Source organism: Phocoena phocoena, chromosome 2 (genome assembly GCF_963924675.1).
Source record: "Phocoena phocoena chromosome 2, mPhoPho1.1, whole genome shotgun sequence".
NCBI classification, from domain to species: domain Eukaryota; kingdom Metazoa; phylum Chordata; class Mammalia; order Artiodactyla; family Phocoenidae; genus Phocoena; species Phocoena phocoena.
Window position 1 is genome coordinate 109844774 of NC_089220.1, and position 15157 is coordinate 109859930.

At 39.9% G+C, this 15157-nt stretch overlaps 1 protein-coding gene across 1 annotated transcript in view; it reads left to right on the forward strand.

The window, feature by feature from the left end:
* Positions 1-34: 34 nt before the first annotated feature.
* The window catches only part of IQCH (IQ motif containing H), a 212359-nt gene continuing 197236 nt past the window's right edge, over positions 35-15157 (forward strand). Inside the window, exons 1-3 of the mRNA XM_065871349.1 lie at positions 35-85; positions 6699-6821; positions 8272-8363. Coding sequence (XP_065727421.1) covers positions 35-85; positions 6699-6821; positions 8272-8363 — 266 coding nt within the window. The remainder of the gene's footprint in view (positions 86-6698; positions 6822-8271; positions 8364-15157) is intronic.

Here is a 15157-nt window from a genome sequence, read left to right on the forward strand (position 1 = left end):
CTCCTCCGGGAGGTAGCCCCGCCCGGCTGTAGGCATGGCGCAGGAGACGGAAAACTACGACCCCATCGGATCCATATTAATCCAGGTGGGAAATGGGCCTCACCGTCCCTTCCCAGCTAAAACCCTTCGAGCGAGGCCCAGCAGCGCCCATCCACTCACGCCCACCCTCTTGGAGCGCCGCTCCCACACTGCCTCCAACACACGAGGGGCAGCACCGCTTAGAGAACTCCCAGATATGCCAACCCAGACCTCTCTCCCGCCAAGCTCACACACCTCCGGAGCCTGAGCCTGGAGGTTGAGCTCTCGAAGCACAACCATCTTGCCTCTGGTAAAACTCCAGGGCCATACACACCACCGGGATCTTTACTTTGGAAAAATGCATCTTACAGTGAGGCACCATTTTTAAGTGTTATGTTCTGAAATTTTTGATCCCATGAGGTAGGGAAGTGGAGGAGATACGAATCAGACACATTGGAGAGGTGATAAATCTGGGGAGAAGTTGAAATATGTGAACTGCTTTTCTTAATCACCCCAGTTTTTTTGGATCTAGAAGTCCCTTGCAAATAAATGAGTTCTGGGGATGAAATGTACACCATGGGAATTATAGTTAATAATGCTCTACTGTGTATTTGAAAGTTGCTAAGAGTAAATCTTAAAAGTTCTCATCACAAGAAAAAAAATTGTAACTATTGACATGTGTGATGATGGATGTTAACTAGACTTACTGTGGTGATCATTTAGCAATATGTACAAATATCAAATCATTATGTTGTATATGTGAAACTAATGTTATATGTCAATTATATCTCAATAAAAAATAATAAATAAAATAGAAATACCTTGCTTGGGAACATACAGATAGGGAAACGTATTAAAGATAAAAGATTGCTAATCAAGCTAAAGTTTTTGAATGTGGAAATGTGACAAACTAAAACACAGGGAAGTAGCTTTTTCTAATCTGAGGGGGGAAATATCAAGAAAGTATTAACTTCTCCCATATAACTCAGTTTATGACAGTTACACTCAGATTTTTCCAGAATGTTAAAAGTACTTTGTTTTTTCACATTTACATATGATAGTTTTAAAACATTTCCACATATATCATCACTTTTAACTCTCATATTTACCTCTACTTGACTAAGGCTTGAAGTAATTTGCCTAAGGTCACTCTATCAGAACTCTACTCAGATCTAAAGGGTCTAATTTTTCTTCCTGCCATGATTTGGTCTCTTACCTCCCATCTGGGAAACTTCTTTAAGTTCACCTTTTCCAAAATACAAACCCCTAAACTCACCAATTTCATAGACTTCCCCAATATAAATCACCCAAATCTTCCAACCTCACCTTTTATTATCCTTGCTTTCACCACCACCCTAGAATGAGTTTAGCCAAACTGCCAAGTCTCAGGGAACAGTCTCCACAAGACTGTCCTCACTCAGACACAAGGCACAAGTTCATGGGTCCCTAGAACCATCCTCACTCCAGACCAGCTATTCCTAGACCAGCTAGGAAGCCCTAGCCACCGCACAGTGTCTAATTTGCTAGAGCAACTCACAAAACTCAGGAAAGCACTATGCTTACAATTACAGTGTTTTTATAGCAAAAGGATACAAATTAAAATCAGCCGTGGGAAGAGATGCTTAGGGCACAGTCCAAGAGGCGTCCAAATGGAAAATGGTCCAGCCATTTTCTCTCCATGGAGTCATGGAGGGCATTACCTCCTTCCAGCCATGATATGTGACAATATATACAGATTATTGCCAACTAGAGAAGCTTTCCCAAGACTTTAGTGTCCAGAGTTTTTATTGGAGCTCAATCAAACTGCCCATTTGGCTGACTTTTAGTCTTCAGCCCTTCCCAGAGAGTAGACTAATGATTTCAGTCTAATTCCTCTAAAGATTGGAACTGATACAGCATAGCTCAAAGCCCCCATCATAAAGACATTCCTGTCAAGCAGGACACTTCAGGGGCCTAGAGATCATCACCTCCCAGTATCCAAGGGCAAAAGCCAGACCTCTCTTTGGGAAGAGCTAAGAGAGTCATATCCATGTTGATCAACCCCCCCACTTGCTTAAAAGGGTTACTTCATATACACTAAGTGGAGGGCTATGCAGAGAAAGAGAGGCTACAGTTAAACTGATTACTGAGGCTGATCTCTAGATACAATGTAAAAATTCTTCCTGGTACAATGTAGAACATGTATAATAAGGAAATGTGGAAGACCTTCCTTACTTTTTCACTGCATTCTGAGTATTTGTGAGCATATGGCAGCACTCTCAGACATGCCAACATGGGTTCCATTTCTACCTGAGGCTGTGATTTATTTCCTCCCAACAGGCTACCAAAGAGCAGTACATCCAGGGAAAAGGATACTTGGTTGGGAGTCAGAATACTGAGGTCTGACCCTGGCAATGACATTGCCAGGTGGGTAACTTTGGGCTAGTCCCTTCATCTCTCTGGGCCTCAGTTTTCTCTTCTGTAGGACACATGGCTTAGATTAGAACTACCGCTGATTCTAAATTGACCCAATTTCCCCAAAACTACATAATTGGTCTTTACCGTAAAGTGGACTTCCTTACTGTTAGCAGAGGTACTTCATTCAAATCTCCACTTGCTTCACCCTAATATAGTATATTAGGTCTATGTCTCAGTGAGATACATTAAGCAACTCTTTAAACCAATGATTCTCAAAGTGTAGTCCTAGGACCAGCATCATTAGAAACAGCTGGGAACTTGTGAGAAATGCAAATTCTCGGACCCCACTCCAGACCTAATAAATCAGAATTTCTGAGGGTGGGGCCCAGCAATCTGTTTTTACAAGCCTTTCGGATAACTCTGATGCACCCTCAAGTATGAGAGCTGCTACTTTAGATCGTACTGTAAAATATAAACTGTTGCATGATTTTGAAGAAAAATCACAAGAGCATAGTAGTTATTGGGTATCATGCATGGTTCTAAGTGCTGTATATATTTAACTCATCTAACCCTTAACAACAAGTCTATCCGATGAGTACTATTATTCTTTCATGTTATGGAAAGGAAACTGATCAAAGATGAGCATTGTGGGTACTCATATACATAGAAAATTCAAGCAATCTTCTTTCATTTTCTATGTAAGAAGTTCTGATTGTGAATATTCTGTCCCAATCAGATCATATATCAAAGTCCATGTTTTCATTTTTGGTTCAGGAACTATGAGTACCATGCCCACATAGAGCTCTACTGGGCAGCATTTTGTTAGCTACTTAATTTCTTTCACCTTCAAGTGTATAATTCAGACCTTTTACAATTGTTTCGGGCTCTTTCCTCAACTGATCAGAATACTGAGGTTTTACTATAGTAATAATAAGCATTATAATTAAAATAGTAGCCAGTATTTATTGAGAGCCAGACCCTGTGCTGAGGGCTTAGATAATCTCCTAACAACTACTGTAGTAGGCAGGTTTTATTTTTAGCTGCAGTTTACAGAAGAAGAAACTAAGATACAAAAAGTAAAGTAATTCACCCAAAGTAAGAAATCTGGTGTGTGCTGGTCCTTAAACAGGTTAGGGCACATTTGTGAAACAATCTTTAAGAAGTGTGGTGGTGATTCTGGGAGGTTTCCTAGATGGTTTCTTTTATTATTAAGTATTAGAAGCTTTGTGTTTATACTTTATTAATAATACTGTGGTGTCTTTATAGGTTTATAAACACTTGTTTGACCCAACTATTAAACATATGTTTGTGCAACCAGGATTACCAAGTCTTGCAATCAAATTAGCTTTTTAATTAGTTTTGGAAATCATATTTCAAAAACCCAACAGTTGTATGTTAACACCAACCTTGGAAATATTTGAGCTGATTGACAGGCTGATATTATCACTGTCTCTCTTATCAAACCCTCTGTCTGGTTTGCCAGGAGTGTACAACATAAAAATGAATGGGGAAGCAATGAGAATGACTCAGCCAAACTCTTATCTTTAGCAGAGATGAATAACATGGAGTCATGAGGCTGCTTTTGACAAAACGGAGTCTGGTTGCCTGGCTCTTTTAAATTCTAGAGCAACTTTCGTCTGCATTGAATCTTTCAAGGGCTTCTTATTAAGTAGCCCTGTCCCCAGACTGTCAAAATAATAATCTTCCTCCAAGTGGGAAAAGTATGGAAAGCAATGCATTTGATGATCACAGAGATGATGGGTGACACGTAAAATTTCAGTATGGTAGATTGGATCTATTTGAAGAATGGAGATTTAGAACTTAATCTCTTTTTCTACCCAGGTCTGGTGAAACATTTCCTACAGTACTTGTCTCTATTGCAATTATACAAACAGATGTGCAGTTACTAAGAGGGGAGAAGAAATATCTGGCAAGGAAAGTAAAAAGCTCTTGAGAAAGAAAGAACAATTCAAATCAATGAACATTTACTAAGTGCCAGTTATATGCAAGGCGTTTCACTAGGTTTTACCATTCAAGAGAAGAGAATTAACATTGGTTCAGTGCCCTCCTATGTGGCTGGCCTTATACAAAGCACTTTATGTACTTTAACTCATTTCATTCTTGCCACTATTCTGAAAAGTAGCTATCTATCCCCATTTTACAGGTAAGAACACTAAGGCTCTAAAAAGCTAAGTAAATTTGCCCATCTCAGTTTAGTAAAGGAGGAAATAGAATTCTAGTTCATATCTGTCTGGTTCCAAAGCCTATATTCATTCATTTTCACACCCATTGTCTCATTTTCATTCTACGAGTAATTTTTTTTTTTTCTTGGTAAGAACACTAGAGAAAATGTGGATGGTGTGCATGGACATTGTGTGAACAGTAATAGAACAAGGAATTATGTTCATTTGCCTTTTACCAAGTTATTACTATGTACCAGACCTATTACATATTATCTCACAACTCTATGAAGACATATAATTGTCCATACAAAGCAATGAAGAAATCAGACCTTCGGTTCCCTGATAAATAATCCAGTGTGGTTTTCACTCCCTCCAGCAGTTGACGGGCATAATTACAGAATGATACATGAAGCTACAAGTATTACAAATACTAGAGCTACAAGAAGGAAATTCAGTGCATTCAAAAGTCGAACAACAAAAAATGTGGGCCTGGAAGTGGGCTTGCCCTTGAACTGCTTTTTTGTACTTCCAAATGTCTTTAGACAATAGATAATAAATCAGCTTACAGCACTAATTTGGACAAAACAGTCGAAAGAAGTACATCTTCATCCTTAGTGTGTACCAGCAAACAGTAGGTGTGTTCAAATTTCAATCTGTGAGCCCTGAAGGCTCTACATGATAATTTGTGCAGAGTACAAATGACCAGATGTGTCTGCCAGACTTTGATGCCCATCAGTGAAAAGATGCAAATCTTTTGATCTCTTGAATACTTGACTCCTTGGGAATACTTGAGAGTAATCGATAACACAGGCTGGATCAACGTGTAGGTCCAGTAATACTAACAGAGAAAAGGTAACTGTTTCAAAATGCCTTTAGCAACCCGATCTGCAGATTATATTGGTGTGACTATCGCTGAAACAGGTGTTGGGTTCATAAATTTGCATAACAAAATGTTTCTCTTGTGGCAGCAGCCCATACAATAATTGGTGCCATCTGTATTTATCTGTGGAAGTTTGGTTTCTAATATGAATTCAGAGAATCTTGTGCTAATTTCATAATGCCTATTTTATTCTGAGGGTGCTTGACTTTGGAGAGATGTTCATCATTTCTAAGGAAAATACAAATTGAAGGAAAATGTTAAAGTAATGACATTATGTTGCTTTTTCTTCAAGGATTGTTTTCATTTCTGACTACATAAAACAAAATTAAGGCCACATCTACAGAACTGCTTCTTCAGAGCAGTAAGTGGGGAAGGTCCAGCTAGAATGGAAAACCAGCAGGCCCTGTCCACATATTTATAATTCTCTTTTGAAAGGCACTGCTTTCACTAGAACCTCTCTTTGCCGGAAGTGTTCTGTCTTCTTACCTCTCAACCAATTAGTAGAAATCAGAGTTTGGCACAAACTTCTTATTGTATCTGACACAACTGCTTTACCAACTGAGAAAGCAGAAGCCATTTGAGTTGGAGTTTTATCTTGGATCTGTTTCTAATGGGGGAAGGACAAATAGAAAATTGTATGAAAGCTTAGTTTTCCAAAATCTGAAAGACAGTGACTGGAGCCGTCTAACGAAGCACGTCTCAGGACCATAAGGACAGTCCTTTTCAATGATCACCTTTAAAATCAACTTTATTGTCTCTAGCAATTCAAGCAAATTGCAAACCTTTAAGATAAATAACTTTTAGGTGGACTATGTATGTATTCTTTTCTTTTTAAATTTATTTATTTTATTTACTTTATTTTTGGCTGTGTTGGGTCTTCATTGCTGTGCATGGGCTTTCTCTAGTTGTGGCGAGTAAGGGCCACTCCTAGTTGCAGTGCACGGGCTACTCATTGCTGTGCCTTCTCTTGTTGCGGAGCACGGGCTCTAGGCGCGCGGGGTTTAGTAGTTGTGACACGTGGGCTCAGTAGTTGTGGCTCGTGGGCTCTAGAGCGCAGGCTTAGTAGTTGTGGTGCACGGGCTTAGTTGCTCCGCAGCATGTGGGATCTTCCCGGACCAGGGCTCGAACCCGTGTCCCCTGCATTGGCAGGCGGGTTCTTAACCACTGCGCCACCAGGGAAGCCCTGTATTCTTTTATATTTTATATTCTTCTACCTCCAGGTCCATGAAGAACTTTATCAATTAAAGGAGAAATTAACAAAATTCCCACTTGAGGAAAATGGCAAAACTCTTGACATTCAGAATCTTGAAACAGCAATCAAAAGGACTGAAATGGGGTTAAAAGTAAGTAGTGTTTTAGATATTAAATAAAATTCCAGAAGGAGACAAGGATTCCTCAAGAAGAAAAGAACTGTGCTTCTCACAGGTCCCATGTAATTCTGTAACAGAGGTGGGCCTCAGTTGGTCATCACCTTTCCCATGCTGTTCCTTTTTTATTTTTTTTTATTTATTTTTTATTAATTTATTTATTTTTTGTGGTACGCGGGCCTCTCACTGCTGTGGCCTCTCCGGTTGCGGAGCACAGGCTCCGGATGCACAGGCTCAGCCGCCATGGCTTACGGGCCCAGCCGCTCCGCGGCATGTGGGATCTTCCCGGACCGGGGCACGAACCCGTGCCCCTGCATCGGCAGGCAGACTCTCAACCACTGCGCTACCAGGGAAGCCCCTGCTGTTCCTTTTTTAAAAGGATGATTATTAACTGATTGATTGATTTACATGCCACAAGAATGTCAGGCATTGATAATATATGATTATGCAGTGATAACTCCTAAAATGTGGTTTGATAAAAATCATTTAGAGTTTTAAAAATAACTACTCAGTCCAACAATATGCCTGACCAAAAAAAGGATTCATACCAATACCTTGCAGAGAGTTTCTATCAAATTCACCAGGATTCTAAAAAATAGTTTACTTTTCCCTAATAGCTTAAGTATTTTGAGATTAGCTATTTTTGTAATATTGTAACCTAGTATGTAACAATGGAAATAGAAAAGAAATACACCAATTTTGGAACAGAGAAATAAAGTAGATAGGGACTTCATCATTATTAGATGAATATAAGAGCATGGGAGAATCCAATCTTCAGACCAGGATAACATTCATATATAAAACAAGGATCTATTAGCACATGGGTCCAAATAAAGGCCATCTCCATCTTCCAGACCTCTGATGATCAGTGTCTCTGCTCTTGCTTCTGACTTTCACTCTACCATGTTATTAGCATCCCAGCTCAGCTCCTGAGGCTGAGAGATGTGGTATATTTTGTTGCCTCATCAGACTAGCATGCCATTGTCCTATATTACGTGATGGTGAGAGGGCTGGACCCAGCTGGAGTCTTTGGGCTGGCCATTTAAAATAATCTGTTACCTAGAGGCCAAACTCTTTCCTCTGATGCTTGCCTGAAGTCCCCATAAGGGAAAGACATTACTCAATGTCAGGGTTGCCTCGCAAGTTTCCCCAGCTAGGTAGCAAACTGACTATTGTGTAGGTTCATTTGCGAAGAATGCTACAGGTCACTTAAGCTTTGAGTCTCAATTGTTTATGCTACTTTTTGGGATAAAGTAATTTGGCCTTGAGTTGCCTAATGATACCTTAGCCTTGAAATAAACACATAGCATGTTGTGCCTTTTGGCTTAATTACACCATTCCAAGAGTTAACCTAATGAAATGGAGTACATTAGCTGAGGATCTCAAGTCCACTCTAATGGCCTAAACTTTAACTTTTCTGTAACAGATTCACATCGAGAAGTATTTAAATGTTGTACACCAACGTGTTTTAACAACTCCTATTGATGATATCTTATATTCTTCTCGCGCTTCCAAATGGTAAGTAAAATAGCCATTTTAGGGTCCAAAATAAGTACGATTAAAAAAAAAAAACTTTTCTCACACAGGTGAGATGACTGGAAAGACAAAACTCCTTGGCTTTGTTCATATCCATTCTACTAATTTCAGTAGAAGTTTTGCATAAGAAGTTAATGACAAAATAGAACTACCATATGACCCAGCAATCCCACTACTGGGCATATACCCAGAGAAAACCATAATTCAAAAAACCACATGCACCCCAATGTTCATAGCAGCACTATTTACAATAGCCGGGACATGGAAGCAACCTAAACGTCCATCGACAGACGAATGGATAAAGAAGATGTGGTACACATATACAATGGAATATTACTCAGTCATAAAAAGGAATGAAATTGGGTCATTTGTAGAGACGTGGATGGACCTAGAGAGTGTCATACAGAGTGAAGTAAATCAGAAACAGAAAAACAAATATCATATAATAATGCATATATGTGGAATCTAGAAAGACGGTATAGAAGATCCCAGTTGCAAAGCAGAAATAGAGACACAGACGTAGAGAACAAATATATGGATACCAAGGGGGAAAGGGGTGGGGTGGGAGGAATTGGGAGACTGGGATTGACACATATACATTACTGATACTATGTATAAAATGGACAACGGATGGGAACATGTTGTATACCACAGGGAACTCACCTAGTGCACTGTGGTAACCTAAATGGGAAGGAAGTCCAAGAGGGAGGGGATATCTGTATGTGTATGGCTGATTCATTTTGTTGTGCAGTGGAGGCTGAGGCTAACACAACACTGTAAAGCAACCATACTCCAATAAAAATTAATTTAAAAAAAAGAAGTTAATGGCAGAATTTGGACTTCAATAAAATTTATTCTCCATTACTTGTACTGCATTCTAGTGCCTGACACCATAACAATTGTTTCAGGGTCCTAGTTTTGGTGTTATATATATATATATTTATTTTTAGTAAAGCATATCTAAAATTCAACTCCCAAAGGAAATACTTTAAAAGAAATCAATTTTTATGCTATTCAGGTTATGTGGGACTTTCTTTACAGTTTTTAGCCTGTCATACGTGCTTTACTGTAAAGATGATTTTGGTATCCAGGGTAAACAAAACAAAAATAATAAAACTTGCTTGAAATATTCATTATATAATACACCCTAAGAGATGATTTATTAAAATTAGAATTGAGTTAAAGAGAAATGACCTTTCCACACACTACTATATATAAAATAGATAACTAATAAGGACCTACTGTATAGCACAGGGAGATCTACTCAATACTCTGTAATGACCTTTATGGGAAAAGAATCTAAAAAAGAGTGGATGTATGTATAACTGATTCACTGTGCTGTAGAGCAGAAACTAACACAACATTGTAAATCAACTATACTCCAATTAAAAAAAAATAAAAATAAAAAAGAGAAATGACCTTTCCTTACTTTGGACCTTCTTACATCCAGGCTTCCTGAATTTGAGTGTATATAGATTAAGGTTTTGTACTCAGCTTAAAACCCCTGTGGCCCTATTTGCATCATACATGTATACCAAGCATAAGTGAATCATATCAGAGAGTGAGGTCAAGTTTCAGAGAGCACACATGGAAACATGGAAATCTAGAGACACAGCCACAACCCAAGCCTCAGGAGTGGGGTGCAGAGGCTTGGGTGTACACTCTGCCTGTCTCCCTTTCTCCCACATGAAGGTAGTACCACAGGCATCCATCATCCCTTGGCAGAGGCAAACCTTCCCTAGTCTGTCTAGTTTTTAGTCATTTACATCTTACATTTTTAAATTTGGGAATAACAATATGACCTGCAAATAGGTTAATATACATCATCTTTTGACATAAACAATCTGTAGGGAAAATCATAAAAGGGATTCTTGGAGAAGAAAATATTGGAGGTTACTCTACCAACTTATATTGACCCAGCTCTAAATCAAGAGAGCCACACAGGGCAAAGTGGGAGGCCTATTCAGATGGCAGCCAGGAGATCTGTAGTAGGTGGGGAGTGCGTAGCCAAAGGATGGAAGGTACAAACAGCAGTAAGAAAGCTCCAGAATGGAGGGGGTGGGGAAAGTACACAGGAGAAGAGATGTCTGTCACCAACTCTAATGAAAGTTCTCCTGTCCTGTCTCCAGCTTTCTCTTCGTCCTCTCATCTTGACAAAGAACAGAGAGTCTGGGCTGTAGATCTGCAAGCTATGATAACTGAAAAGAGCAAACTAGGTAGCAGAGAACCAAACAGAAAGATTCTGGCCAGAGACCTTTGCTTGTACAGTTCTTCTCCCTGGCCAAGATGTACCCTTGCCCCTTTTAGGGTCTGGAAGAGTAAAGGAAGGTGTTAGTGGGGGCATTCAGCTGGCTCCCAGGAGTGGTCCTTGGATCCTTTCTTTCCTGTTCAATACAATAATATAATCACCGGCCCTCTTACCAGGGAGATGGGAGCCTGGCAAGTTTGTAGGAGCCCTACGAGCCTGGGGGAGCAACTCAGTCATAGCTGTGGATTTGGGATGCTAAAGTGGCACAAAATTTGAAGATGAAATGAGGGGAGCCAAGGTCAAAACTGGAGAAGAGTCCAAACTGGGTTTTCAAAGTAAGCAGACCCAAGGCAGGCCCTAGGAGTGGAAGTGTGAGTCATAGGGCATGGCTCAGGGCAGAAGAGGAGAAGCAGCAGATGGAAATGGAAAACATGAGACCCAGGAGCTCAGGGCCGGTTGTCTGTGACTGTCATATTCCCAGGTAGATAGTCACACATGGCTCTGCACTTGGGGCGGGGCACTGTCCAGAGACTGTCATGAATAGACTTTGCTTCAGAGTCTGCTGTGGCCTCCCAGGAGATTATATGCAAAGCAGGTTGCAGAACCCCGAATTTCTTCAGGTTCACATGACTGGGAGGAGCAGGACTGACCAATTCATTGCATTTTTCTTCTGAGGTTCCATGACAAATTCCTTAGGATACCCAAGTAAACAAGGAGTTTTTTCATGACTGATGGAATGACTCACTGAGAAACCGGCTGTCACAACTGATCAGGAGGCCAAAGGGGGAGATTTAGTTTCATAAAAGTTTCAAGTTGGGACAGAAACTGGACCTGGCCTTGGATCCCACAAAGCTATCAGTCAAAGAATTTGGGTGTGAACCCATAAAATGTGCTTGCTTATTTGTAAATTATATACTTATTATCATAGAGAGTGAATTATCAACTAACAGCAGCATAGAAATGTTTCAATAATGAGATAAAGATGAACTAAACAGTTAAAAAATGTCTCTTACTTTATTACCAGCACAAAACTTCTTTCTCTTGTAAACAGGTTATTAATTATAATGTTTTGGTTTCTTAATCTTGTTAATCATGACAGCTTTATACTGGTTGTGGCTAATATCCCAAAAATACTCTACACTTAACTGAGATTCAACATTGATGCTGGTTGGATGTAAGCCCATATCTTAGTTAGTCTTCTGGATAATTTTTAAGTTTGGGGGGCTTGGGGAGGCTGACTCTTCATAAGTTTGATTGGTTGATCATCATTTTTACATTTTAATATGGCTGAAGAAAAGCTAGAAGTAAAAGTGTAAGTTCTGCCATTTTCTTGTTTTTCACCAATGCTTGTTATCATTTTGTTTTGTTTTGTTTTTGTTTTTTTGCTGCATGGCTTGTGGGGTCTTAGTTCCCCGACCAGGGATTGAACCCACGCCCTCTGGCAGTGAAAGCTCGGAGTCCTGACCACTGGATCGCCAGGGAATTCCCAATGCATGTCATCATTATCTTAAATACAGTGTGGCTTTTCGCAGGATTTTTTTTTAGGACACCTGTCCATTTTTCCAGGCTTAGTTTAGTTAAAACTAAATAATATAATCTACAAACCCACTTCATGAATAAACTGCAGTTCACTCTAATGCTCTGGAAAAACACATACAATGCTGACCCGCCTGTTCGTTCTTTTGTGGTTTGGAGCTTCCACTCTCAGGAGGTATCCAGAAGCGCAGGTGACAATGACCACGTGAGGGATCCAGTGACGAACTGAGTATTAAATAGTAGTACAAAGTAATTTCTTATTTTTTATTTTATGCATCTTATTATAGATAAATAGAAGTTCTTACACTCTCTTCACACGACGAATGGCCTTGTCTTATGTATCACCTGACACGTGGGTACCCTATTTGAGAGACCACAGGTCTAGAGTGACGGTTCTTAAACTTGGGTTTGCAGTCCTCTTTCACTGGCTCCCAGATGGGGTCCTGGAATCTGCATTGTAACAAACACTCTGGGCAATCCTCATGCAGATCATTTGTGCTTGGGATCCTTGGGACAAGCATGACTCCCTGGATTCAGTATTCTTTTGGCCAAATAGAGGGCCTGCCTCTGTGTGATCAATAGCTTAGTCCTGGAAATTCCGCTACCCCATTGCTATGAAGGGCTAGAGTAAGCCTCTTGCACTAGGATTGAGCCAAGAGTGGGACCTGGCAATAAGGCTGGTAGGCTTGTCAATGTCTGCTTACACAGTGAGTCTGGTGGAGTGTCAGGGGCCAAACAACCATGGTAGCAACTCCTTCTGAGAGGACTGGCATATAATAAGGACTACAAATTCCTGTTGCTCCTTTGACAGTAGAGCACAGTTCCTATGAGTAACTGAGATTCAATGTTTTTCAGATACATGGGGCTTCATTCTATTACGGAAGCCCAGGAAATTGGGAGAGTCCACTCAAAATGGGTACTATTCCTGAATCCACCTTTAAAAATTATTTAGAAAAGATAAACAATAATGATCATCATCCTCATTATCATGAATTTCATCATCATAACACTTGACAGTTTACAAAGGACTTTTTTAAACCTATGAGGTAGATTTTTTTTTTTTTTTTTTTTTTTTTTTGCGGTACACAGGCCTCTCACTGTTGTGGCCTTTCCCGTTGCGGAGCACAGGCTCCGGACGCACAGGCTCAGTGGCCATGACTCACGGGCCCAGCTGCTCCGCGGCATGTGGGATCTTCCCGGACCGGGGCACGAACCGGCGTCCCCTGCATCGGCAGGCGGACTCTCAACCACTGCACCACCAGGGAAGCCCTACCCTTTCCTTTTAAAGCTATGCAAACTGAGGCTCACACCAGTGTTCCAGGTCACACAGGTCATCAACAGTGAGGTCCACATACTACCCAAAGCAATCTACAGATTTAATGTGATTGCTACCAAATTACCCACGATATTTTTCACAGAAATAGAACAAATAATCCTAAGATTCATATGGAACCATAAAAGGCCCAGAGTCGCCAAAGCAATCCTGAAGAAAAAGAACAAAGCAGGAGGCATAACCCTCCCAAACTTCAGACAATACTGCAAAGCTACAGTAATCAATATCAGTGTGGCATTGGCACAAAAACAGACATATGGATCAATGGAACAGAATAGAGGGTCCAGAAATAAACCCACATACCTACAGTCTATTAATCTTCAACAAAGGAGGCAAGACAGTCTCTTGGGAAAAAGACAGTCTTCAGCAAGTGGTGCTGGGAAAGCTGGACAGCTGCATGTAAATCAATGAAGTTAGAGCTCACCCTCACACCATACACAAAATTCATCTTAAAATGGCTTAAAGAATTAAACATAAGACATGACACCATAAAACTCCTAGAAGAGAACATGGGCAAAACATTCTCTGACATAAATCATACCAATGTTCTCTTAGGTCAGTCTCCCAAGGCAATAGAAATAAAAACAAAAATAAATAAATGGGACCTAATCAAACTTACAAGCTTTCGCACAGCAAAGAAAACCATACACAAAATGAAAAGACAACCTACAGGATGGCAGAAAATATTTGCAAATGATGTGACCAACAGGGGCTTAATTTCCAAAATATACAAATAGCTCATACAACTAAACAACAAAAAAACAAACAACCCTATCCAAAAATGGGCAGAAGACCTAAACAGACATTTCTCCAAAGAAGACATAAAGATGGCCAATAGGCACATGAAAAGATGCTCGACATCGCTAATTATCAGAGAAATGCAAATCAAAACTACAATGAGGTACCACATCACACCAGTCAGAATGGCCATCATTAAAAACTCTACAAATAACAAATGCTGGAGAGGATGTGGAGAAAAGGGTACACTCCTACACTGTTGGTGCAGCCACTGTGTAAAACAGTATGGAGGTTCCTCAGAAAACTAAAAATAGAATTACCACATGATGCAGCAATCTCACTTCTGGGCGTATATCTGGACAAAACTATAATTCAAAAAGATACATGCACCCCTATTTTCACAGCAGCACTATTCACAATAGCCAAGACACAGAAACAACCTAAATGTCCACTGACAGATGAATGGATAAAGAAGATGTGGTACACATATACAATGGAATACTACTGAGCCATAAAAAGAACAAAATAATGCCATTTGCAGCAAGATGGATGGACCTAGAGATTATCTTACTAAGTAAGCCAGAAAGAGAAAGACAAACACCATATATCATCACTCATATGTGGAATCTAAAATATGACACAAATGAACATATCTATGAAACAGAAACAGAATCACGGACATAGAGAACAGACTGGTGTTTGCCAAGGGGAAGGGGGTTGGGGGAGGGATGGAGTGGGAGGTTGGGATTAGCAGATGTAACCTTTTATATATGGAATGGATAAACAACAAGGTTCTACTGTATAGCACAGAGAACTATATTCAATACCCTATGATAAACCATAACGGAAAAGGATATTTTAAAAAAAGACTGTATATATATATATGTATAACTGAATCACTTTGCTATATAGCAGTAATTA